The sequence below is a fragment of the Halichoerus grypus genome, chromosome 2, assembly GCF_964656455.1.
Source record: "Halichoerus grypus chromosome 2, mHalGry1.hap1.1, whole genome shotgun sequence".
Taxonomy (NCBI): Eukaryota; Metazoa; Chordata; class Mammalia; order Carnivora; family Phocidae; genus Halichoerus; species Halichoerus grypus.
Genome location: NC_135713.1, coordinates 42308446 through 42335913, shown reverse-complemented (window position 1 = coordinate 42335913; position 27468 = coordinate 42308446). Strand labels below are relative to the sequence as shown.

Sequence of the window (27468 nt, the reverse complement as noted above, 5' to 3'; positions counted from 1 at the left end):
TGGGGGACAGGAAAACGTGGGCTCTGGGGAGAAGGACAAGGAATATTGCATATCGGAAAGCCTTTCTCTAGGCCTCAGCCTCTCCATCTGTGCACGAGGCTGGGCCCGGTGCTTCAGGGACCCCCAACAGTCTGCCATGGCCCGGCTCAGTAGGCGCTGAAGAGGGAAGTGGTTCTGTCCTCCTCTAAGATCTCATTCCTCAGTCAATCAGATAGAAGCGCTAGAGACCACATCCGCCCCTGAGTGGGGTGCGCTGGGGGCATCACAGGTGTTCTGAGAATGGGCGGTGCCCCCAGCACAGCCGAGTGGTGCAGGCTGGCCCTCCCACCGTTAGGCCACCCTGATCTCATAGCCACGCTCATCCATCCCGGGCAGGCAGTGGGCGATGCTGACGCCACACTCTGTAGTGTGAATGAGATGAACTAAATCTTCATCTCATGTGAAAATGAAATCAGATTCAGGCATTACTTTGCCAAAATACTTCTGTCCATCCATCTTAGAGATAGGGAAGCTGAGACCTGTGTTTATGGGGATCTTCCATCGGAGCCTCTGTGATTTGCGTGTGAACGCTAATATTTCTCAACAGCCCTGAATATTTACGCCCTGCCTTTCCTCTGCCTTCTGGAGGGGGCCCTTTGGGCCTCCACCCCCACCTCCTTCCTGCCTCTACCCTCAGCCAATAGGCTCTGCCTGTGGTTGTTAAGATTCTGAAACTACTGGTGCGGGGCCCCACCCACGCTGAGTCCAGATGCCGGAAAGGCAGCTCTGATATTGCAGAAGGCTGTGACCTGAGTCCCATGAGGCCCAGAATCGTCTGTCCCCTAAACTTCGGCTACTGGGATCAATCTGGTGTATGCATACAGGAAAGGAAATGGAAGGGCCTCCAGGCTCCACCTTGAATCTGGATTCTCGTGAGGGCACTTGTTCCCCTACTTTGTGGCCTCTGACAAGTATTGTCCATCCCACCTCTGGGCTTCAGTTTCTCCATCTAGAAATAGGAGATGGGGATTGGAATAAACTCTCTCCAGGGGCCCTTCCAGCCCTGCCTGCTGGATCCCAGGAAGCATCCCTCAGCCAGAATGGGAGTGATAGAACTCTGTGGCCAAGGGAAGCCAGGGGACAGGAAAGGAGCTAGGGAACTCCTGAGGGTCCTTTGATTACTGAATTGTCTAAGCGAAGCAGGAATAATGACATAGATGATACCACTCAATCAGCAATACACAAAGCCCGAAGGCCCATGGAAAGTGTGGAGCGATGGTTCTTCCGACGAGGTGAGACCAAGTGTGGTCAGGAAAGGCTGAGCCATCCTCAGGGCTGCTCTTGGCTTCCATCCTAACAAGGGCACCAACATAAGGAATAACCGAGCAGCTTCCATCTGAGCTGCTTCTGCCTTACTCACCCTTGCCTGGTGCAGCTCACAATTTGAGGGAAATTGAGGATTCTGCCCCAAAGGCTTCAGTACAGGACTATGGAAATTCACCCCAAAGTACTACAACCTGGAGAATACTCAACAGAGCCCTCCAAGGCCGTGTTCATGCTGGTGGCTTTCACTCTCCACCTGCACTTTAGGCTTATCAGAGGTCTTTACTTGCTCAACATCAAGGATACTTTATAGAATTACAGACTGTTGGAGTTGAAGGTCCTCTGTGATCACTCCGTCCAACCTGCAGAATGAAGTTTGCCTCTTCTTGCCTGCTACCAGTGATGGAGATCTCACTACCACCACCAAACCCCCACCTCTAGTCAGGCAGCTTATCTCTGTCTGGGACAGTTCTGAAATTCTTCTTCATGTTGAACTGAAACTTCTTGAAACTTCTAGCCCTTAGCCACTAGCCTGCCCTCCAAGGCTGTGGACCGCACAGCTTCTGCGTCATGACAGTCCCGCAGAGATCTGAAGGCAGTGGCCAGGTTTTCTTGCCTGTTCTTGAGGCTGACCAACTGTTGTTAGCAGTACCTCCTATAATTTGGTTTGGGGCCTCCTTCCACATGTTGTCAGCTCCCTTTGGATGCCTTCCAGTTTGTCAATTTACCCTTCAAAATGCAAGCATATTCTGGGGGTCTCACTGGACCCGACGTGAGTTCATCTGGCTCCTCCACAGCTCTGGCCACTGTCCTCCCACGTTACCCGGACTCCGCGCCTGTATTTGGCAGCCGCATCCTGCTGCAGACCAGGTTTGCTCCAGGTTGAACCCAAAGCGGGGCTCTGGTCTGCTTGACAACAAGGAGCTGGGCCCCAGAACTGTGTGTGTTACCAAGATACAAGGGCCCTGTTTCCAGCCTCCGTAGTGGAAGGGCTGTCCTGGAATCAGAAGAACTGAATGGAACCCCTGTTCCAACCCTGACGCGTGGCAGATAAAGAAACAGGTCCAGCGCGGGCAAGGGACTCGCCTCAAGTCTCATAGGAAAGCTGGAATCCAGGTCTCCGGGTGTCTCCCCCAGTCCTGGGTTCTCCCTACGTCCTGTGCTGTCAGCTCCCCCCCCTCGCTCTCTTCTCCCAGTTTCTGTCGACTCAGGAAACCCCACTGACCCCGCTCCCCCTCTTCCAGAGCTCAATCCGGATGCCCCACCCCAGCCCTGGGCCTCCCCACTCTGCTTTTGGAAGGGGAAATTCTTATGTCCCCCTCCCAGCTCCTGTCCTCTCCCACTGCGGGGTGAACTCTGCTCCGTAGCCTCTGAGGAGGGAGCTGCCTGAGCCCCAACCTGGGGATTTTCCATGTCGTAGTTGCTTATCAATTCCTACTCAGCTCTGGGCTATGTGTCCTCAGGCTCTTGTGAGCAACAGAGCTGCCTGCATAGATCGGCAGATTGGGGCTTCCCGGCACATCTACCACCCTCGGATTCTGTGGGTCTAGAACTGGGCCCGGGGGCTGTGTTAAGCAAGCATTCCAGGTGCTTCTAATAATACAGGAGACCCAGAGACCACACTCCTAGAAATAGTGTTCTGGGCATCATAACAGATGCTGGGACAAATTCAAAGCGGGTTTCAAACATGGTCCCTGTCATCAAGGAGCCCCTTGGCCTAGCTGGAAAAGCACAGGTAACCAGGTAGGTCCTCACATGGGTGTCCGAACAGGCACCCGGGCACAGAGCTGCCAGGGACTAACTCAGCGCTGGGGAGGGACAGAGGAGAAACGGGACGTGAGCTCAGCCTGGAAGCCTGAGGAACTGTGGAGGGTGCGTCATGCTGGGATGAGTATGGTCTCGAACACAGGGATGCGCCTACTGGGGCCAGGAGTACAATAGGCTTGTTTGGTTTGGGCCCAGCAAATTTGCCAATTTTTTTTTAAAAGTGATACTATTCCGTGTTGGCAAGGTTGCCGTGAAACTGACCTTCTCGTGCGCCAACAGTGGGTGTGTTCATTGGTAGAACCTTTCTGGAGGGCAGAATCAGTAGTTTCAGATGTGTAAAAATACGTATAAATCAGTAAGTGATCAGTGAAAGCATAATTTGGAAATTAAGAAATGGAAATAATTGAAGTATTCATGCAGATTATTTAATGATTGAATTCATTCACAAGGATGTAATATTTGAGTCATTAAAATTAACATATCTACAGAATATTTAATGCCATGTAGTAAGAGCTCATAATGTATTTGAAAAAATAAAACATAAGGAAGTATATGTAATGTTCCAATTATGAATAAATAGATCTATTATTACTACTACTGTAATTGGAGGAAGATGTTTACAAATATTTATTAAGGAAACAGGGAGGAAGAGGAGGATCCTCGCCTGAGGACAGACTGTGATAAGTCTTTTTTTTCCTCAGTTTATTTATTTATTTATTTGACAGAGAGAGAGCACAAGCCTGGGGAGTGGAAGGGAGAGGGAGAAGCAGACTCCCTGCGGAGCAAGGAGCCCGATTCGGGGCTCAATCTCAGGACCCTGGGACCATGACCGAGCCGAAGGCAGACGCTTAACCAACTGAGCCACCCAGGCGCCCCGTGCTAAGTTTTGAATGTCACGGGAAGCCGTAGTCCTGGGAGTGGTTTTGTCAGGATCTGGGGACTCAACCGCAGGGTCCCATCCTGTCTGTGGTCTGGAAGCTGTTAGTGGAGGAAAGTTTTTCACCTTTCTGTGGTGGTTGTTTAGCAGAAGACAGTTTTTCATGAGCTTTATGATCTTACTTCAGGCCAGTCTGAGGGAGATCTACCAAAGCACTGTAGGGCCTTTGTTCTTGCCCTGCTTTTCAAACAGAAAGTAATAAACTCAGGCAATGTTTGAGCTCTCAGAATATGCCAGACATTATAGGTGCATTATCCCATCTAATCCTTAAAACAATCTCATGAGGAAACCAAGGCTTGGAGAGGCCATGCATTCACGCAGTGTTAGATTTAGGATTTGAATCCTGGTATGGGTAATTCTAGAATCCCAGAGTTCTTTTTTTTTCTTTTTTAAGTTTTTATTTATTTATTTATTTTAGAGCTAGAGATGGGGGGTAGGGGCAGAGGGAGAGAAGCAGTCTCCATACTGAGCCCAGAGCCTGACGTGGGGCTCAATCCCACAACCCCGAGATCATGACCTGAGCCGAAACCAAGAGCTGGACACTTAACCGACTGAGCCACCCGGGCACTCCTAGAATCCCGACGTTCTTAACCCCACTGCTCCAGTCTCTAATGTGCTGAGACCTGGTTCTAATGTTGAGTCTGCCATCAAGGCGCAGTGTCACCGTGTCTTACCGCCCTGGGTTTCCTCGCTGTAATAACCCTGCCTGTCAGTGCTACTGAGAGGAGCTGAGGTCAGAGGCTCAGAGCTGGAAGAACACAGGGGTCCCCTAAGCCCTTCTTGACTCTACTCGGCAAAGGAGGGAACAGGAGCCCAGAGGAGGGGAGAGATTTGTCCAGCTTTGTAGGAGAGCCGGGACTGGAATCCAGGAATTCTCAGTCCCACGAAAGCATCCCCGGATTAGCATAACCAGTGGTGGCGACGGGGATGAGACAACCACTGATCTCCGTCCTTCTGACAGCCCAGGGTAGAGACGCTGGCTCCTGTCACTTCCCCAGATTCTTGCTTGGACAGCTTCCCTGACATGTGCCTGGGTCGGGCATCCCCTCTGCCCTGGGCGGGGAGAGCCGAGTCTTCCCAGGGTGGAAGGAGAACTCAGTTGTCAGGCATGCCCAGCCACTGAGGGCCGGGGGGAGGCGCCATGTCTTGTTCCATTTGCCAGGGGCTCACGCTGCAGCGGGCTCTGTGCCGGGCACTGGGGGGCAGGAGCAGAAGGTTGTAGAAGCCTTCCCTTGACTTACCTTCCTTCCCCAGCCAGAAGTATGCTTTCCAGCAGCATTTCAATCATTCTTGAGTTCAGGAAATTGTTAATAATTTTATGCAATAATGTACTTTTAAAAATCTGTGACTATAGTAAAAAGTACAGTTAATTGAACATTTTCATAGCCTTTCCACAGGCTGACTTATTTTTTTAAGTGTCTCTCTCTTTTTTCTTTTTTTTTAGAGAGGGAGAAAGGGAGGAAGGGCAGAGGGAGAGAGAGAGAATCTTAAGCAGGCTCCACACCCAGCGTGGACCCCTGAGAATGCAGAGCCCAACATGGGACTCTTATCTCATAACCCTGAGATCGTGACCTGAGCTGAAATCAAGAGTCGGGTTCTTAACTGACTGAGCCACCCAGACGCCCCTTTTAAGGTTTCTTAAAATGCGATCTAGAATTTTTTTTTCCATTTTTTTAAGAGCATCTTTTTTTTTAAAGGGATAGTTGACATATAAACATTATATTAGTTTCAGGTCTACAGCAATGATTAGATATTTGCATGTATTGTGAAATGATCACCACAATACGTCTAGTTAACATCCAAGAACATCTTGGGGTGCCTGGGTGGCTCAGTTGGTTGAGTGTCTGCCTTCGGCTCACTCATGGTCCTGGGGTTCTAGGATCAAGCCCCAAATAGGGCTCCCTGCTTGGCGGGGAGTCGCTTCTCCCTCTGCCTCTTCCCTCTGCTCAAATAAATGAATAAAATCTTTAAAAAGAAAAAAAAAAGTGATGTTATTATAAAAAAAAAAAAAAGACATCCAAGAACATCTTAAAAAGTTACAGGATGGCTTAATTTATTTTTTCTACCCCAGATTCTGGTCCAGTGGCTAGTGCCAGGCCTTGGCTGACTTTCCACCTATCTGGGGTGAAATGAGAAAATTAAAGGTGTAAGTGTGTGTATAACATTGAGTAAGGATGTCAGTTCCCCTTTCCTGGAAGAAGTGTCTTGAGCTTTCCTTACTATATTTTGGAAGATTATAATATCCTCTATTTTATGAAATGATAGTGTTAGTCTGCAGATAATGTTTTTCAGCATCCTTGCTTGTCAACCCATATCAACTCTCCTATTAAAAAATATTATTTACGAAACTTGAAAATCTGGGAGCCACTGACACTGCTTCAGGATTCAGCCCTTTGGCGTCTCTTGCCTCCTTTGATCAGATTCAACCAATACTGGCCAAATATGGCTCAAGTCCTTGACTCTGCCAGGTATGCACTAATCTAACTTGATTAGTGAATAATCTGCCTCACTCAGCCTCAGCCTCCTGTTCTGTAACTTGGGGATATTAATATTTCCCAGGATCATTCTGAAGATTAGCTGAGGTAGTGTAGACATGATAGTGCCCAGTACATCCTGAGTACGGTGTCTTACCCCATCTGTCAACGTAAGTACCACTGCCTCCTTATAGTTGGCGAAACACCCCCTCTAACAAAGAATAAGCATGGTAAAACCATGGCTTGGATGACAACGACTTCTTCTTCTTCTCCTTCTCCTTCTCCTTCTTCTTCTTTTTTTAAAGAATTTATTTGAGAGAGAGAGAGGGAGGGAGAAAAGCAGAGAGGAGGGAGAGGGACAAGCAGACTCTGCACTGAGCATGGAGCCCAACATGGGGCTCAATTCCAGGACCCTGAGATCATGACCTGAGCCTAAACCAAGAGTCAGACGCTTAACCAACTGAGCCACCCAGGCACTCCCCTCCCCCCATGGCTTACTTCTTTTTTTTTTTTTAATATTTTATTTATTTACTTGAGATAGAGAGTGAGCAAGAGAGCCAGGGCAGGGGAGCAGAGGGAGAGGGAGAAGCAGGCTCCCCGCTGAGCAGGGAGCCCAATGCGGGGCTCGATCCCAGGACCCTGGGATCATGACCTGAGCCGAAGGCAGATGCCTAACCGACTGAGCCACCCAGGCGCCCCCATGGCTTGGACTTCTGATGCTTTGCCCCGAATACAGGGAAGGATCAACTTCCTTGGAAGGTGGTAACCATAGGTCCTGAGAGGAAAGGGTAATTGTCTCTGAACTAGAGGTTGGGAAGTTTCAGCTATAACTGGGGTGAGGGTAATAGCAAAAGGTCTGGCCAAGAGCTGGAAGAAGGAAGAGGTGGGCCGGGAGGGCCTCATGGGTGGTGGCACAAACCACAAAAATCTAAGGAGAGGTCGAGTATCAAACCCCCCACTGAGGGTTTCTGTGGCAATGATGAGAAATCCTGCTCTGGGAACCCCTTCCCCACAGACGGAGGGCTGCCTTTGGCTAGTGAGGGAGGGAGCCTAAGTAACTGGATCCAAGGCAAGGTCTGGTATAGCTGGACGTCAGTCCTGTCTTGCCTTTGGAAGGATCCGGCTACAGCATCCATCCTCACATTGACCTCCTACCCTCTACCTTCACCTCATTGTTGTCTCATTTCTTCCAGAGGCGCCAAAAACCAGATCAGCCCCCCAGACCAGAGCCACAGGAACTAGGTCCCCTCAATGGGGACACAGGTGAGTAGCCAGCCCTATAAATGCCCTCCCCACCATCCATGAGGTTTGCTACTTTATCAACAAAGCTGATATTTAATTATCTCATGAGACCTTAAGTAGATTACATTAATAGCAGTATCATGTCTAAAATCAGGGAGGTGATACTCCTGACCTGTACTTGCCTGTTCCTGGCTACTGATGCCACACCTGGAGGGTTGAGTTTATTTCTGGAAAGTACATTTTCAGGAGAATCCAGAAAAATTGGAGGGAGTACAGTAGAGACAGATCAGGCTGGTGAGAAATCTGGAAACCCAGTCCTGTAAGGAGCAGTTAAAGAAGCAGAGGTTGTTCTACCTGGAAAGAAGATGTTGCAATAAAACAACAGTTCTCTCCAAGTGTCTGAAGTACCCTCATAGAGAAGAAAGATAAGCCTTGTTCAGTGTGACCCAGAGGTCCGTACAAGGGCCTCAAGGTGGCAGAAACAGGCAGGCAGAATTCAGTTCAACCTCAAAGGATTTTTTGTGTGATTGTTGGTTTAAAACCACCAGAGCTACCTAGTAATGAAATGAGCGCTCTCTCGGAAAGTGTTCAGTTACAGACTGGAGACTGGCAGGGCCATTGTAGACGAAGTTTAAGTACCAGATAAGCAATTGGATCAGAATTCAGAGGCTCTGTAATCTGCCTGTGCACAAGAATTACCTGGGGGAACTTCAAAGATACACATTCTGGGCCCCACCGCATACCAACTCGACAAGAGTCTCTGGGAGTGGGGCTGAAGACTCTGTCCTGGTAGTGATGATCTGTCTTTGTTATAAGCTTCTCCCTGGCAGGCGCCAGTCCGGGTACTGGTCTTGTGGACCAACGTTTGGGACCCTGAGCCAAATGGTTTGTGAGAGTCTGGGGTTCTCTGAACTTGACCCCTGTGGTTCCCCAGGACCCAGGGCACTGACTCGCTCCTCCCAGCCCCCATCCTGACAGGCAGCCCAGGGCCAGCTTCCTGGCTAGCAGCCCCACTCCTCACCTTTCTCCTCATGCCCTTTGCCAACCCTGTCTATGGCACTCTGTAATAATAATACTAACATCAGTAATAATGCCAACTGGACCAGTAATGCCAACCCCTCTAATGCTTGTCAGGAGCAACGATGACTCTAGAGAGCATTCAGTCAACAATAAGGCACATTTATTGAGCTATCTCTAAATGCCTGGCACGACACTTCCTGCTCTGTGTGCGTCAGCAGGCAGAGTAAGGTGATAGGAGGACTTGCCGTGGGATCACACTGTGCAGGTTCACGGCCCCTCCCCCGACTGTGAGCTGCGTGATCCCGGGCCAGTTGCGTAACTTCTCTGTCCCTCAGTTTCCTCATCTGTGAAATGGGGTTAAACATAGTACCCACCACAGTGGGTTGTTGTGAGGACTGCGTATTCCCTGTGAGGCACCTGGGACAGGGCTGGCATGCTCCTGGGCACGGTAAGCTCTCAGCACTCTTTACCTTGCTGGTATTATTTCTGTTGCCATCGTTTCCTGATTTAATCATCTCCACAGCCCTGTGAGCTAGGTATTATTATCCCGATTTCCCACACTGGGTAACTGAGGCACAGAGAGGGCGGGTCGTGCCTCAGGGCACACCCAGAGCCTGTTGGACTCACAGGGGCATTGGCAGGGCCTGTTGTGGAGTCTCCCTAAGCAAGGGCTAGACTTCCTGTTTGCATCTCCTTCCCACTCACAGCAGCCCCTCTGCCTCCAGCTGGAGGGGGGGGGGGGGCGATGCTAAGGTCAGGGGTCACACACCCAGCCCCTCACAGGCCCCAGCAGGTAGAGCAAGTGCCTGTGGCCGACGGCAGAGCCACGTCCTAGACGAAGCGGGAGACTCTCAGCTGTGCCTCGGCTTCAGCTCCTGGCTGGCACGAAGGTACACGCTACCAGTTCTTTGGCTTCTTGAAGAAAAGTTGGAAATCTGTGTATGAAGTAAAAGTTGCCCAGCAACTATTAAATCTCAGCAAATTCTTTTTACCTTATTATTTTTTTAAGATTTTATTTATTTATTTGACAGACAGAGATACAGCGAGAGCGGGAACACAAGCAGGGGGAGTGGGAGAGGGAGTAGCAGGCTTCCCGCTGAACAGGGAGCCCGATGCGGGGCTCGATCCCAGGACCCCGGGATCATGACCTGAGCCGAAGGCAGACGCTTAACGACTGAGCCACCCAGGCGCCCCCCCCCCACCTTTTTTTTCTTACTTTAGATATCAGTTAGAGCAAATAACACCATTATGGGCTGAGTCCGTCCTGTGAGTTACCAGCTCTGCTGTAGACCGTAGGGGGCAGAATGAGACCCCTGGCTTCCGCACTAAGGAGGGTCTCCAAAGCTGGAGAGATGTGAGTGACTGCTGCTGGAGGTTGATCTCCCAACTGAAACCATTCTTGTGGTGGAGACTGGAGTTCTCACCCCTTAGCCCTGGCCTCCCACATCTCTCCGCCAGGCCCTGGCCTCACTTCTGCTCTGTGTGAATTTTTTGCTTCCTCGCGTGTAGCCACAGCTGTCCAGCTCCGTGCATCCGAGGAGGCTGAGCAGTGCCAGAAGGAGATAAGCAGAATTCTCCAGCAACACAAAGAGGACAGGAAGAAATGGGCACAACAGGTAAGTCCAGGTGACACCCGGCCCTTCTCTCTTCCTCCTGCATAGCTAACCTTGCTCAATGCCAGAACGAGGATCACCTTTGGATTTAGGTGTTCTAAGTATCTCTTACTCCTTTACCAAGAAGGAAGTCCTTTATCTTTTGAATAAATAGTTGTAATTGCTTGCATATAATTCATTATATTCATTGTATGCAGTGAAAGATCAGGAAACACTAACACAGTAGAAAGACTTCCTTCCTGGAGCGGGCGTCAGGATTAGAAGACTCCTACATCCCTTTCTCCTAGACAATTCTCTGGGAGCCCCCTTCTAAGATCTAAAGAAGGCAGGGTCAGCCACACCTGCTGGGTCTTGGAGGTCTTGTGCCCGCTGAGCTCAGGTCGTTCCCGTCCCACAGACAATGGGGTGGGACTCTGATCACCAACCTCTACAAAGCTCCAGCGGTTGGTGTGTGAATAAGCAAGGCTGCGCTGAAGCTCACTCTCATGCTGCTGGCCACCTCCCGCCCCCAGGTGGAGAAGGAGAGGGAGCTAGAGCTTCGAGAGAAACTGGATGAACAGCGAAGAGTCCTGGAGGGAGAGCATGAGGAGACCCTGCAAGGTAAGGATGGAGATGCTTCACTAGCAAGGGTGTGGAAGGTTCCTTCTTTTGTCCCCACCTCCTGAGTTCACAGGGGTCTCCCACTGGCCCCCACCTCCTGCCTCTGGCCCCTCCCTCCGACCATTGGCCCCTCCCTCCTATCACTGGCCCCTCCCCCTGCCTCTGGTCCACAAATAGTTGGCTGCTTCAGGGCTGGAGTCTTCAGGGTCCTTGGGACTTGTCCTTTTGGACATGACTTTAAAACTGACACCATGCTTTGGCTAACCTTAATTGAGAGGTTTTTTTCCCCTTTCCATTTTAAAAGGAAGTCACATTCCTTAAAGGAAATTTGAAAACTCTAGACAAATAGGATAATTTTTAAATATCCATACTCCTTCCCTACAACAATGACAGCTCTTAAAATTTATAGTTAGGTTATTTTTTTCAAATAACTTTTTTTCCTTTTATATGTGATATGACCATCATAAAAATTTAGAACCTATGGGTTAAACAAAATGATCTTATAGCATCGTGGTTAGGACCTCAGGCTCTGCAGCCACAGTCCTGGGGTTTGGATCCCAGCTTCACCTCTTCCTCTTACTGGCTGTGTAACCTTGAAGAATTGGGTTAGCTTCGTTCATAGGGTCTTTGTGAGAATTAAATGATTTAATGTACAGATAGATGGATGGGTAGATAAAATTTAGAACAGTGCCTAATATTTCACAAGATACTTAGCAAACAATTATTAGTACTTATTATTTTCTTATTGAGAAAATTAAAATTGTGTGTAATTCCACCCCGAACTAGTCACTGTTACCCCTTTGACATAGATCCCTTTCTTTTTTTTTTTTTAAGATTTTATTTATTTGACATAGAGAGAGAGAAATAGCCAGAGAGGGAACACAAGCAGAGGGAGTGGGAGAGGGAGAAGCAGGCTCCCCGCTGAACAGAGAGTCCAATGCGGGGCTTGATCCCAGGACCCTGGGATCATGACCTGAGCTGAAGGCACACGCTTAACCAACGGAGCCACCCAGGGGCCCCTAGAGATCCCTTTCATTCTGTGTGTGTGTGTGTGTGTGTGTGTGTGTGTGTGTGTGTGTCTACCTGGGATATTCATCTATACACATACACACACAGACTTTGGGGGGAGGAGATAAATTGTTCTCACTTTGAATTCTATTAACATCTTGTCATTAAACTTCTGTAACATAAGTTTTAGTAATTACTCAGCATTCCACTGTCAGCCCTTGTTCATTTAGCTGAGCCCCAGTTGGTTAGGCATTTAGGTAATTTCAAACTTTTGCCATTGTTTATAATAGCAATGATACTTACACAGTGAACCCTGTTTTGTAAAATCTTGGCCACATTCATGATTTTATCTTTAGAAACTAGTAGAGTTGGTGTGACAAAGTTTATATACATATTTTTTTATTTTGGTAAAATACACATAAGACCATTTCCATTAGTGACATTTCGTACATTCAGAGTGCCCTGCATCCATCACCCCATCCCATTCCAGCACACACTCATCACCTTGAGAGTAAGCCCCATCCCCACCAAGCAGTCACTCTGCCCCTCCCCAACCTCCTAGCGCCTGGCAGCCACCAATCCACTCACTGGCCATGGTTTTGTCCATTCTAGACACTCACTAAATGGAATCATGGCATCTGTGACCCCCACGTCTGGCTTCTTCACCCAGCATGAGGTTTGCAGGGCACATCTATGCTGCACTGTACATTTGAACTATTTCTTTTTTTCTCTCCCATTTTAAAAGCTACTCCATCCCTTTTTATGGCAGAGTCATATTCCATTATCGTTGGCATGGACGCACCACACTTTGTTATCCATTCATTAGTTGATGAACACCTGGGCTGCCTCCACCCTTTGGCGACGTGAATAGTGCCACTAGAACGAGCACTTTCGGTTCCCCTGGGTGTACACCCAGCAGTAGATTTGTGGGGTCATACAGGAAATCTGTGCTCAACTCTATGAGAGACGGCCAAACAGTCTGCCCCCGCAGCTGCACCATTCTGCATCCCGAGAAGCGACGCCCAAGGGCTCCAATTGCACCACATCCGCGCCAACACTTGTCATTTTCCATTGTTGTTGTTATTGTTGCTATCGTTGCCATCCTAGTGAGGTGTGGAGTGGTATCTCATGGTTTTTTTTGATTTGCATTTCCCTAATGCCTAATTGTGCTGAGCATCTTTTCATGTGCTTTTTGGCCATTTGTATATCTTCTTTGGAGAAGGTTATATACATTTTTAATGTTATTGAAGCAGACCTAGAAAATGTTATACCAGTGTTTCCGTTAAGCATTGGTATTTGCATGATCTTTCCCGAGAACTATATTTTAAAAATACAGGTAGGATTTTTTTTTAAGATAGATAGATTTGAGGAGCAGGGGGGAGGGAGTAGGAGGGGGAAAGAATCTCAAGGAGACTCCATGCGGAGCCTGACACAGGGCTCGATCTCAAGACCCTGAGATCATGCCCTGAGCTGAAACCAAGAGTCAGATGATCAATTCACTGAGCCACCCAGGTGCCCCCAGTTAGAAATTTTAGATACTGTTCTTTTCATTTAACATTGTTTCCAACATGTTTCCAAATAATTATGCTGCTTGTAAATGTTGATAAAGTTAGACCATTGCATACATGGTTTTCCTTATATCCTGTGAGTCTAGACTTCCAGATTTTAACTGCTGTAAATAACACCGCACTAAACGTCTTTTGCATAAAGATGTGCCCACATTTCACGATATGTCCTTAGATTCCCAGAAATGGAATAACTAGAACAGAGGCCTGAACAATTTTAAGATTCTTGAAACATATTGCAACATTAGCACAAAATGTTTTGGAATGGATTTGAAGCCTGAAGAGCTGTTTTAATTCTACTGTGCTGTGCAGTGTTGGGCCTGTCACTCAACCTCAGCTAAGTTTCTCCATCTCTAGAAGCTACCTTGAATCTCAGGTCATTTTCCATATCTCTAAAATCTATCTTCCCCTGTCATGAGGCTATGGTAGGAAAACAGCTCTGTTCTCCGTGCATTGCTTTGATACTATTTTTAGTATTATAAATAAATTAATAAGAAAATTTTCCTCCTGTAAAAACCCCAGAGGAGAAGACACTGCCAGTCTTGAGTTCTTCCCATCAGTCAGAATTCCTTCACAGTTATTTCTAAATCACTTGGCTTATATTAGGTGGTACATAAGTGTGTGTTAAATGAATGAATAAAAGCATAGTGGGAGGGAAAAAATAGGATTTTATGTGTTTGGGGGACAGTACATAGATAACTGGGAGAAGCTAGTGGTGGTTCTTCACCTTTGATGACCCCTTGTTGTCTTTTATTTTCTTTTTGTTTTTATTTTTTAAATTATCATACAGTAGAATTGACTTTTTTTGGCGTACAGTTCCATAAATTCTAACACAGGTATACATTCACATAACCATCACTCTAATCTGATACAAAACAGTTCCAACCCCCCTCCAAATTCTCTCAGGCTATCCTTTTTTGGGTAAGATTTTATTTTATTTTTATTGGAAAGAAAGAGAGAGAAAGCTCACGAGCAGGGGAAGGGGCAGAAGGAGAGGAAGAGAGAGAATGCCAAGCAGACTCCGCACTGAGTGAGGAGCCTGACAGGGGGCTCCATCCCACAAGCCCAAGATCATAACCCGAGCAGAAACCAAGAGTCAGACGCTTAACTGGCTGAGCCACCCAGGTGTCCCGCAGGCCATCCTGTACTCAGCTCCACCCTACTCCAATTCCTGACACCCACTGATTCGTTCCCCGTCACTATAGTTTTTTCTTATCAAGGCTGTTTTATAAACAAAGTAATACCTAATTTTTGATCGTGTCCTCTTTTACTCATCATGGCATCTTTTTTTTTTAAAAGATTTTATTTATTTATTTATTGAGAAGGGGGAAGGGGGGGCAGAAGGAGAAGGACAAGCAGGCTCCCCACTGAGCAGGAAGCCAGATGTGGGGTTCCATTCTAGGACTCTGGGATCATGACCTGAACCGAAGTCAGATGCTTAACCAACTGAGCCACCCAGGCGCCCCCTCATCATGATGTCTTTGAGAGTCATCCAAGTTGCGTGTATTAATAGTACAGGGTTTTTTTCTTCACTGCTGAGTTGTATTCCATTGTTTACTCATCCACTTGTAGGACATTTGGGTTGTTTCCAGTTTGAGGTGAATGTGAATAAAGCCTCTTCTGAACCTTCACGTACATATTTCTGTGTGTTCATAAATTTCCATTTCTCTTGGGTAAATAATGCAGGACTAGGATGGATAGGCCATATAATAAATATATGTTCAGCTTTATGAGAAATGGGAAACTGGTTTCCTAAGTGGCCATGATTTTGTATTCCCATAAGCAATATAGGAGTTCCACTGTTCCTTCTCACTAAACACTTGCCAATTTTTCTTTTAAATTTTAGCTGTTCTAATTGGTGTGTGGTGATATCTCATCATGGGTTTGATCTGCGTTTCAGTAATGACTAATGATGTTGACCATTTTTTCTTGTGCTTACTTGCTGTCTGTATATCATTTGATCAAACGTCCATTCAAATCTCTTACCCATTAACTAGGTTGCTTGTTCTTACTGTTGAGTTTTGAGAGATCTTTATATATTTTGGATGCAAGTCCTTTGTATTTGCAAATATTTTCTCCTAGGCTGTAGGGTTGTTGTTTTTTTTTTCTCATTCTCTTAACAATGTATGTCATAAAGCAAAGCTTTTAATTTTGATAAATTCCAGTTTATTATTTTTTCTTTTATTCATTATACTTTTGGCATCATATCTTAAAAATTCTATGCTGAACCCCAGGTAACAAAGATCTTCTATGTTGTCTTCCAAAATTTGTATGATTATAAGTTTTATATTTAGATCCATGACCCATATTATTGTGTGATTTTTCTTCTTTGGACTGTTAATATTGTGGATTACATTGATTTGAGTTTCAAATTTTGAACTAGCCTTGTATTCCTGGCATAAGCCGTACTTGGTCACATTATATTATTCTTTTTTATATATTGCTGAATTCGATTTCCTAATATTTTACTGAAGATGTTTGTGTCTGTGTTCACGAGGGCTGTTGTTCTGTACCATCTGGTTTTAGTTTCAAGGTTTGCTTGCCTCATGGAATGAGTTGAAAACTGTCCCTTCCTCTTTCATTTCTGGAAGAGATTGTATGGAAGTGGTATTGTATCATTTTTAAATGTTCAGTAGAATTTGTGAATGAAACCATCTGTTCTCAAACATTTCTTTTCCAGAAAGTATTTAAGTACAAATTTGAATTCTTTTGTAGTTATAGAAATGCCCAACTTATGTATTTTACCTTGGGTGAGTTTTGGTAGTTTGTGGTTTTTCAGGAATTGGTACATTTCATCTAAGTTGTCGAGAGTATATGCACAGAATTGCTCGTAATAATCTCTTACTATTGTTTTAAATATCTTCTATGTCTGTGGTGATATTCCTTCTTAATTCTTGATATTGGTAGTTTGTGTGTTCTCTTTTTTCTTTGTCAGTCTTGCTTAAGGTTTATCAACTTTATTAATCCTTTCCAAAAACCGGCTTTTGGTTTCATTGATGTTTTTCCTGATTTTTCCATTTTCAATCTCATTGATTTCTGTTATCTTTATTTCCTTCTGCTTGCTTGCTTTATATTTAGTTAGCTCTTCTTTTTATGATTTCTTACACTAGGAGCTTAGATTACTGATTGGAGACCTTTCTCCTTTTCTAACAGAAGCATTTAGTGCTATAAATTTCTCCCTAAGCACTGCATTATCTGCATCCCACAGATTGATGTTTTGTATTTTCATTTTTGTTCAGTGCAAAATATTTTCTAGTTTCCCTTGAGACTTCCTTTTTGGCCATTGAACACTTATAAGTGTTTGGAGATTTATAGTTCTCTTTCTGTGACTGATTTCCAGTTTGATTTCATTATAGTCAGAGAACATAGTTTGTATTTTGCTCCTTTTATAAATTGTTAAGGCTTGTTTTATGACTCAGGATATAGTCTATCTTGTGAATGTTTCATGGGCACTTGAAAAAATGTGTATTCTGCTACTGTAAGTTGTAGTTTATAAATTAGTTAAATCAGGGTATTGACAGTGTTCAGTTCTCCAAATTCTTACTGATTTTATGCCTCCTTTTTCTACTGAACACTGAAGAGTGTTGAAATCCCCTACTATAATTGTGTATATTTGTCTATTTCTCCTTTCAGTTCTGTTAGTTTTTGCTTCACGTATTTCAAAGCTCCTTTGTTAGCTATATAAACATTTAGGATTGTTATGTTTTCTTAGAGAACTGACCTCTTCATCATTATGTAATGTCAACGTCTTTATCCCCGATATTGTTCCTTATTCTTAAGTGTACTTCATCCGAAATGAATATAGCCACCACTGCTTTCCTTTGATTCATGTTGCTTTCTCTACCTTTTTATTTTTAATCTACCGTGACATATATTTAAAGTGGGTTTCTTGTAAATAGCACATAGTTGGGTATTTTTTTGAAGATCCAGTCTGACAATCTCTGTCTTTTCTTTAGGATGGTTAGACCACTTAGTTTAGTGTCCATATTGATATGGTTGGATGTAGGTCTGTCATTTTTGTATTTGTTTTCTGGTTGTTCTGTTTTTTTATGCCCTACTTTCCTTTCCTTGCTTTTTTTTTTGGAGTATTTGAACATTTTTTAGTATTCCATTTTAACTTGTCTCTGGTCTTTTTTATTATATCTCTTTGTATAGTTCTTTTTTTATGTGTGATTGCTCTAAGAATTAAAAAATACTTAAGAGTCTACTTAGAATTCACATTTTGCCATTTCCAGGGGGATGTAGAAAGCCTACCATTGGGATGCCTGGGTGGCTCAGTTGGTTGGGCATCTGCCTTCACCTCAGGTCATGATCCTGGGGTCCTGGGATCCAGCCCCACATTGGGCTCCCTGCTCAGTGGGGAGTCTGCTTCTCCCTCGGCCCTCCCCCCTGCTTGTGCTCTCTCTCTCAAAAAAATAAATAAAAATCTTTTTAAGCCTACCATCCTGTAGATCCCTATCCTCTCTCCTTTTTGTTGTACTGGTCTTAGGTATTATGTCCACATACATTGAATGCCCCATCAGACTATGTTATACCATTTATAACATTGATTTACCATCAATCATATTTTAAAGAGCACTAGGGGAGAAGAAGATGATGACTAGTCTATTATATTATCCAGGCATTCACCAGTTCTGTTGCTCTTCCTATACTCCTGAAGTTCCGAGCTTCCCTCTGGTATCATTTGCTCTCTGTCTGAAGAATTTCCTTAAGCAGTTCTTTTAGAAAGTCTGCAGATGAGGAATTATCTTAGCGTTTCTTCATCTGAGAATGTCTTAGTTTCACTTTCTTTCCTGAGGATATTTTCACTGGCTATAGGATTCTAGATTTACAGTTCTTTTATTTTGGCAGTTTTTATTCCTTATTTATGTTCTTACTCTGTCTAGTCTCCAAGGTTTCTAATAAGAAATCCACAGTCATTCAAACTGCTGTCTCCTCTAAGTAATGCACCATTTTTCTCTGGGTCAGTTCCAGATATTTTCTTTGTCATTAGTTTTCAAAAATGATGTGTCTGGGTGTGGATTTCTTTGGGTTTCTGCTGTTTGGGGTTCAGTGAGTGTCTTCAGTCTGTAGGTTTATATTTTGCCAGATTTGGGAAGCATTCAACCATTCTCTCTTCAAATACAGTTTCTGTACCACACTGTTTCTCTTCTCTTTCTGAGACTCTGATGCACAAATGTTAGACATTTTTGGATTGTTTTACAGGTCCCTGAGGCTTTGTTCATTTTTTCCCAATCATTTTTCTCTCAGTTGTTCAGGCTGGATAATCTCTATTGATCCATATTCAAGTTCACTGGCTCTTTATCTGTGTCATCGCTATTCTGCTACTGAGCCCACCCAGTGAGGTTTTTTAAATTTCATTTATTACATTTTTTTAGTTCTACAATTTCCTTTTGGTTCTTTTTAATAGCTACTATATATTTGCCAGGGCTTTCTCTTTTTCCATTCTTTTCAAGAGTCCTCACCCTTACTTCATGAGGCATTTTTATATCAGCTGTCTTAAGGTCTCGGTTAATAATTCCAACATCCGTAGCATCTCAGTGTTGGCATCTGCCGAATGTCTGTCTCAGCCAAGTTCAGGTTTTCCTGCTTCTTTGTATGCTGAGCCATTTCGGATTTGTATGCTGAGCCATTTTGGATTTGTATGCTGAGCCATTTTGGATTTGTATGCTGGGCCGTTTGGATTCATATGCTGAGCAATTTTGTATTATATCCTGAAATATTTGAAAACATGAGATTCTGAGTCTTGTTTAAAACTCTTGGTTTCATGGTACTTCAAATTCTGGTCTTCTTGCCCAGTCTCCCTGCTACCATTTACTTTTCAGAGTCTGCAAATAGCTATTCCACTCGTTCTGTCCAGGTTTTATAGCTACATTCAGTGGGACAGACTGCATGGAGTGCACACCCTCTAGCTCACCTGGAATCAGAAACTGTCTTGATAGGCAAATTCAATCCAGCCCATAATTGGAAAAAATTCAGCCTGTAATTTTTATACAGCTGATCTCTTGAGTTTTTGACTGTCTATCACATTTATACTACTACTGAACATTGTTTTCTCACCACTATGACACAGGCCCACTGTATACCGTATACCCGGGCCTTTGGTCGTATGAAACTTCTTTTTTTCCTGTCCTCTCTGTCCTATTTTCCATCCCACCCATTGATTGGTCACTTTCTAGTTGTCTTCTTTCAGCTGGGACAAGGTTGGAATTTTCCACAAGGACCTCTATAGAGGAGGTGGGATAAGAAACAGAACTATATTGATTTGGGGGGATAATAGCAAATCTGCACAGCACTGCCCGGTCTGGAAAACACTCGTGCATCCCTTTCTCATGTCATCCTTGGTCATCCCTTAGAACAACTCATTTCACAGTTGAGGCAGTAGAACGTTTCAATATTTGAAGTGATCTCCTCAAGTTTCCTTAGTTGTGGAAGAAGCAGAACGAGGACAAGGTGGATTTCCTGGCCCCAGATCGAATGTACTTACTGCAGTTTTGTGCCATGGTTTGAGAAATAACGATTTAATGGTTTCAAAGTTTGGGTAACCCAGCTTGCAAAACATCGGCCCTATGCATTTTCATGGCATGGTGAACAAGCTTGCTGCAGGATCTTTGGGTCTTAGCCTCAGTGAGGCGTGGGTGGCTCCCATAATCTGGAAGCTTTCACAGTTCCTCCCAAGATATAATTTGTTTCCATTTCCATGAGCTTTTATTAAATATCTACTATATTTCTGACACAGCTGCAAGCCCAGTATACGTAGGATGAATAAGACCATCCCCAGCCCCCTGGCCCCCATGGGCCCCAGCTGATCACCCAGGTTCTCTGGGCCTCATGGGGCCTGCCAGAAGGCTTTAGGGTAAAGTGCCTGGGTGTCACAACTCACAGAGATCTCCTTTCCCTACAGTCCTCCAGGCCTCACATGAGCAAGAGAAGGAAGCCCTTACCCACTCCTTCCAGGAGGCCAAGGTGACCCTGCAGGTGAGAGGAGTCTCATGGCCATCTCTGCGGGGGAGGGGAGGACCTGCGGGAAAGCCGCCTGGCCTCTACTCAGGTGTGAGGGACAGAGGTGAGTGTCTTCTGTGTATCCAGCCCCTCGAGGTGGTGACTGGGCTATTAGCTCAAGAGGACTTGGTGTGAGATCAGGGTTGGCCTGTTTCTCTGAGGACTGTGGTTGGAGGATCTTGGAGACCCCATGGGCCGGGTACCACGGTGCAACCAGACTGGCAGATGGATGCACGGGGAGCTGCGGAAGCATGAAGGAAGGCATCTGAGCCAATTTATCAGGTCAGGGACTTCCCAGAGGGATGAAACCTTAGCTGGAACCTGAAGGATGGGTTGGAATTCTTCCTATGAAGAAGGGTAAGAGGGGTGCCCCAGGTAGGGAAAAAAAAAAAACTGTGCTTGAAGACATAGAGAAGAGGGGGAAATATGATTACCTGTGGAACTGAAAGAAGTCTAAGATGTCCTGGGATGAAGAGTATGAGTGGGAGGGAACTGAGGCTGGAGAGGAGGCGAGAGCCCAGTGGTAGGGCCCATGAGCCACATGAAAGGCGTGCTGTATCCTGAAGGTATTGGGCAAGGTTTGGGTGCGGGAAGCTCTTGGGAGGGGAATGTAGGAGGCAAAAATGCACCTGGCAGTGGGAGGACTAAGAGGGAAGACTGGGAAAGTGCAGAGCTCGCCTTGGGTGGGCTTTGAATACCAAGCTAGCACCACCAGCCTTGAACACCCAGACATTGTCCCCGAGGGCATTGGGAGTCATTAAAGGCTTTATGACCAGAGATGGGGCTCATATGCTTCAGGCAGCAGTTAAAGCAAATCAAGCCTGCATTGGTGGGTAGGGCAGAGTAAAGATGGAAGAACCCAAACTGCCCCCTCTGTGGGATGTGCAGAAGTCCACCTCCAGCCTTTATGAACCAGGCTTTACCATCTCCCTCCCATCCCCTTCTCCAGGAGACCATAGATGGACTGTCCTCACAGCTGGAGGTCTTCCAGGCCAAGATGAAGAGGGTAGAAGAGTCCATTCTGAGCCGAGACTATAAGAAGCACATCCAGGCAGGTGGCAGTACACCTGGGAGCTTTTCCTTCTCAAATCTCCGGGGAGGTCAGGGCCCGGGCAACAGGAAAGGCCAGGCCCTCTTCAAGGCCAGGGCTAGACCTGACACTCTTACTTTCACAAGGGCCTGGAAGAAACAGGGTCCGCGTGTCACTGAGGGGGCAGGTAAGGCTGAGAGAGAAGCATAGGGGATAGTAAAGTGCTTGGGCTCTGGATTCGGAAGGAACTAGGTACAAAGAGTAACCTACCAGTTAGCATAAACAACTTAACCTCTCTGAGCTACAGTTCCTCATCTATGGTGGGAACAGGGCTTGCCACAGAGGGTATTATTAGGCCAGAAGGAGATCAAGCATATCAAGCTCACTTACCGTGAGCCAAGGGAGGGAAGTGACTTGTGAGAGGCAGACAGTGATTTGGAGGCAGAATGGGAAAGCGGCAGGTAGCCCGTGCCCCTCTCTCTCTGCCTGCTGGTCTGATGCGATCATTCTGGGTCCCTGTCTAGGATTATGGGAGCCCCAGCCTGTTCTGGGAGCAGGAACTGGAGAGCCTACACTTTGTCATCGAGATGAAGAACGAGCGCATTCACGAGCTGGACAAGCGGCTGCTCCTCATGGAAACAGTGGTCTGTGCTTAGAAGCAGCTGGGGGGATGTGGCCCCAGGCTTCTCCTTCCTGGGCATTTTCTCTGTAAAGCGTGTGGAGGGAAGGCACTTTGAGGAGGTTCCAGCCTGGGCCACACCTGCTTTGACCTGCCACCCATGGTGGCCCTTGAGACAGCTGAGGCTGGTCTGTGGCCAGGATGGGTCAACCAGTGGCCCCTTCTCACTTGGGCCCTGTGCTTTCTTGGCTACTCCTGTCGCTCTAACTTGGGGGACACGAGGGCAGGTACCCTGGCTAATCAGGCAGGGGCTGGGGAGGAAGGCAAGGCCGAAAAATCAGACAGAGAGGAGGCCAGAATCATCAAGGACAGGCCTGGGGAGTGGTGGGCATGGAACACACTGATGGCTTTGTTCACAGGAAAAGGGAGGCCTTGGGAACCTCGGGTGGAATCCAAACAGAGATTGTGTTACTCCAGAAGAAGTCTCCCTGCTTGTGTGTGCCACACAGCCTCTATTCTAATCTGACCATCTCCGATGTTCCCTGTGAATTCTGTCCAGCCATTTCTGTGGAATAGCATAACAGACACATGTAATTTTATTTATATAGATTATATCCTTCTGACTTTGGAGAACCAAAAATATCCTTTCCCTTACGCACCGATGGAGACGTTAGATGGGAGTGGCTGTGTTCTTTTGTTACGTCTCATGTGGCAAAATTAAAAATTGGCAGCCCTGTGTTCACTCCTTGGTTATGTTTTTTAAAGTAATCTTACTGCTTCGCGAAATGTAACATCGAGTCCAGAATGAGTCAGTGTTTTCACAACCACAGATAAGAGGGAGGCAATGCCCTCCGTTGTGCCGTGTGCGGTCGGTGGCTTTCTGAGCTCCTTCTGATTTGTTACAGAAAGAAAAAAATCTGATGTTGGAGGAAAAAATCAGCACCCTGCAGCAGGAGAACGAGGACCTCCATGTCCGGGCCCGCAACCAGATGGTTATGTCAAGGTAGCTGTCTCCCAGCCTCCTCTCCTCCCATCACCACCGTGGTCCACACCTCCAGTTGGGAGGGTCTCGGAGAACCCAGGGAATGGATTGACAGGCGGGCCCAGGCCTTTCCGGGGAATGTGGTTCCCTCTTTCCTTGAGAGGCAAGAATCCCAACGGACCAGCTCTGCCCAGAAACCTAGGTCTCAGTGCCCTGACTGGTATCTGTCCCCATCCTGGCTGAGTCGACTCCATGGCAAAGCCCAATACAGGAAGAGGGGACAGGAAATTTCTAGCTGGGGTGACCTAACGAATGAATGAATGAATGTACATGAATGAATGAACCTGTTCTAAAGGCTTGGTAAATGAGAGCCAGGATCATGTGTCAGACATAATTCATTGAATTCTTTACATATTATCTCACCTAATCCTCATAATTACTCAAAGAACCGGTCCACCTAGTATCACTCCCATTTTACAAATGAGGAACCTGAAATTTGGCAGGAGTAAAGAACTTGTTCAGGGTTACCCAGCTAAGTGGTGGGGCAGATCTGAACCCAGAGATGTCTGCCTGTGAGGGCCACGCTCCTCCGTCAAGGGATCCAGTGACCTCTTGCATCCAGGCGGACGACAGGGCCGTGGGGGCCCTGATGCGGGCTGGCGGCCCATCTGAGGAAGGCCTCCTAGAGGACCGGGGTGCTCGGTGCAGCCGCTGACTGGCAACCCGGGCCCCTGTCTGCATCCACAGGCAGCTCTCGGACGACCTGCTTCTCGCCCGCGAGGCCCTGGAGAAGGAGTCCCAGTTGCGGCGACAGCTCCAGCAGGAGAAGGAGGAGCTGCTGTACCGGGTCCTGGGGACTGACGCCTCCCCTGCCTTCCCCCTGGCCTCTGTCACCCCCACCGAGGTCTCCTCCCTCGCCAGCTAGGGCCCAGGGCCTGGGCCCGCCATGACGCCTGTGGTCACAGCTCCCTCTTGAGGACTTACCAGAGAAGACAGCAGGAGCCTCTCGTTCTTTTCCCAGGAAGGGCGGAGGGCAGGGGTGAGGTGGGAGCCAGGGTGTGTGCCCAGGGAGCCCCGGGGGCTTGGGCTGTGCAGGATCACCCATGGGGCTTCGAGGCCCCAGATGCGCCTTCCCTTGAGTTGGCCCAGGGAACAAGCAAGAGGAGTCCTTCCGTCCCTCCCTGTTCTCTCTGTTCAAATCAGGGAAGTCCTGAGCTTTTTCCAGGGGCAGCCAGTGCCGCCGAGGCCACCTGACAAAGAGACAACCCCCTGCTCCTGACTCGTTAGCTTCCCCCAGATGTTCTCGCCTCTGCTCAGACCCTCCCTTAGCCTCAGTTTACCTCTCCTCTAAAACAGCCAGGGGACTGAACGAATGATCCTTGAGTCACTACAGTGTCCCATTCTAGGATTGTTTAAAGATCAGACGAGGGGCTGGGGGACAGGAGAGGAAGTGGGCCAAACCCTGAGAACCAACAGGGAAAGGTGGGCAGCTGGAAAGGGGGTCACTGGAGGCCCTTGGGGCTGACGGTGCCAGGGCCCGACCCAGCCAAGGCGAGGGCTGGGCATGACCCAGGGCATGCCACTGCTCCTGGTCCCAGAGTCTGGTCAGCCCAGGGGTTAAGCCAGAGCTCCTCCTCCCTGACCAGGCAAGGCTCACTCCTCAGCCCTCTGGGTCTCTCAGTCTCGGTGCCACCTGGGCACGGGGCCACCTCGTGGGTCTGGGTACACCTAACTGCCAGAGTGGGGAACCTCGTCCCTGTACAGATGAGGAAACCAAGGTGGGGAGTGGGACCCACAAAGCCAGGACTAGGACCTCATCTGTCATCCAGCTCATAGCTTGCTGTGCTTGTTTTTCTCCGCAGGCTCTGGAAAGATCAGATGTATGACTTAGTCTTTCTCTTCCTTCCTCTACCTGCCCCCACCCACTTCCAGGCTCTCTCTTCCTCCTGCTTCCTACCTTTACTCCTTCTACCACCACTGATGCCAGGCGCCAGGACCCCAGAGCCTGGCCCTCAGCTTCCCCATCCATGCAGAGGGGTGGCCAGAGTGAGCAACCTCAGCAGGCCTGTCCAGCCCTGGCCGTCTGTGGACTTATTCTTCTCAGGAAGCTTCGGGTCAGCTGGACACTATAATGAGAACCCCTCCCCTGCCCAGAGCATTTTAATTCAATGCTCTCACAGACACCTCCCTCCCGTCAGCTACCTAAGATTCTTGAAACCAGTTCTTACCCCTCTTCAGCAGCAGAGCAAACTGAGATCACAGGAGTCGAAGGGCCTTGCCTGAGACTCCCCAGCTCCAGCTCCAGGTCCCAGACTAGCAAGTAAGAAAGGTCAATCCAGTAGAACTAAGGTTGCTCCATCATCCCAGACTGCCTTCTTCATTCCCTGGATCTGGTCTTCAGCCATTTCTTGTTCGAGGAGTTCAGATGTGACTCTGTTTCTCCATTTCTCCCCTAGGAGGGCTAGGGGACTGCTGAGCTGCTTCTCCGGCCATGGGCAAACAGGTTATCTATCTGGGAGCCTTGGGGACAGCTCTGGAGTGAAGTACACATGTACTTCTTCATGTAACTTTTCCCAAAGTTTGTCTGGGATACACTAGTTCGTTGCACATTAATAGGCATGACCAAGAGAAAAATTGATAGCCAAGTAATTTGAGAAACTCTAGATTCAGTCAAGTTAAACAGATCTGCAAAGTGCAGGACTTCTCAGAACCTTTAATATGCTAATGTGAACTGCAAATTTCCAAGAAGGAAGCAGAGTATCCAGCATTTTCTATACTCCCTCGACCAACTTCCTACCCCAACCTAAGCACTTCAGGCTGCAGAATGCACTTTAGAAAGATGAGAAGGGCTAGGCTGCAGAACGGGCAAGTTTTGGGGAGCAGGGTTTCCCTCATGTAGCCTATGGCGGAGGCGGGGAGATAAACTATGGTCACTCCCTCACCTTGCGGCAGACAAGCCATGGAAATTATGGTATTTTATTTATTTGGCCCCTGTGTTTTCCTGGGAGAGGGAGGAGGAGGCTCCTCGCTGAGGACCCCTGCTGGTGGCAGGGACCACTGAGGAGTATGTCCCGGGCCTGAGTGACTTGCCCCTGGCTCTGCGCTCCCTCCTGGGGTACTGGTGCCCCACTGGCCCAGCTTTGCCCAGCCCTGGAGTGGGGTCTGCTGTTGGAGTGAAGGCTGGCCATCAGAACAGGTCAGGGCTTGGAGGGAGGCTGTGAGGTTGATGCAAGGCATAGAAGCAGTGACGGGCGGGCAGAGTATAAGGGGTGAGCGCAAAGGCTCTTTTTGCACTCTTTTGGGAGTGACAACTCCTTGGCATCAAAAACACCAAGGTTCACACCGTTACCTACCCCTGTTCCTGCCCACTGCTCCCAGCATGCCTGCAGCTAGCAAGGGAGCTAGGAAGGGACAGGGGGAACATGAGGGCTCCTGGTCACATGGACACGGGTGGTGGCAAGCCCCGGGCCCTGCAAGTTGGTGGCCTGGCAGGTGTAGATGCCAGAGGCCCCAGCCCGGGCCTCTTCCACATACCGGGTGCTCCCTGCCTCCTGCAGCACCTGGCCCCCTCGGCGAACAACGCTGGCCCACTCGCTGACATAGGGGGGTCAGCCCAACTGCAGGGACAAAAAAATAACTGTCCATCAGCCAGCCCAGGTGTCCTCTCTGACTCAGGCAAATGAGAGGCACTGTGTATTCTGTCAGGGATGGGGACTCGTCCAAGGTCATACATGCAGATCAGAGCACCTGAAAGGCCAGGTTCTTTGTGGCAAATGTGAGCTTCTCAAGTCCCTGAGGAGAAGCTGGGGTCTCCTCCCTGACCCAAGGAAATGCAGGAAGTAACTTGGCTGGGAGCAATACCCCCCCCAGTATGGCACTCTGGTTTTGTGTGGTTGTTAATGGGTGCTACCCCCCTAAGGCGGGGCGGGAGGTGGGGTTCTATTATGAAAATTGTTTGGAAAACACTGAGTCAAGCAAAATTAAATTGGAGAGACTCAGAGCACCGAGTCTGTCACGTGTGCATGTGAGTTTTGAATCTCCAAGGCAGGTGATGGTTATAAGAGGCAGTGTTTTCCTGAAAACACTTTTCTTCTGGGTTTGGGGCTGGATTTTTTGGTATCCCACCATTCCAAGGAACGTGTTTGGGGCAAGGCTATAGCACAGCAAAGCCATGTCTTCCCAACCATCCGTGTGTCCTCTTCCCCTTATTGGGTCCCCATTTCCATTGTGGACAAGTGGGAGAATGATCCCCCACTCTTACCCTCCTAAGGCCTCTGGGGAGCTCACCTTCACCATGTCTTTGCTGG

At 47.5% G+C, this 27468-nt stretch overlaps 1 protein-coding gene across 1 annotated transcript in view; it reads left to right on the top strand.

The window, feature by feature from the left end:
* CCDC69 (coiled-coil domain containing 69) overlaps positions 1 to 27164 on the top strand; it is a 35225-nt gene extending 8061 nt beyond the window's left edge. Inside the window, exons 2-9 of the mRNA XM_036087681.2 lie at positions 7674 to 7743; positions 10252 to 10358; positions 10868 to 10955; positions 20433 to 20506; positions 21480 to 21581; positions 22085 to 22204; positions 23085 to 23182; positions 23909 to 27164. Coding sequence (XP_035943574.2) covers positions 7674 to 7743; positions 10252 to 10358; positions 10868 to 10955; positions 20433 to 20506; positions 21480 to 21581; positions 22085 to 22204; positions 23085 to 23182; positions 23909 to 24086 — 837 coding nt within the window. The 3' untranslated portion in view covers positions 24087 to 27164. The remainder of the gene's footprint in view (positions 1 to 7673; positions 7744 to 10251; positions 10359 to 10867; positions 10956 to 20432; positions 20507 to 21479; positions 21582 to 22084; positions 22205 to 23084; positions 23183 to 23908) is intronic.
* The last annotated feature ends 304 nt before the right edge of the window (positions 27165 to 27468 follow it).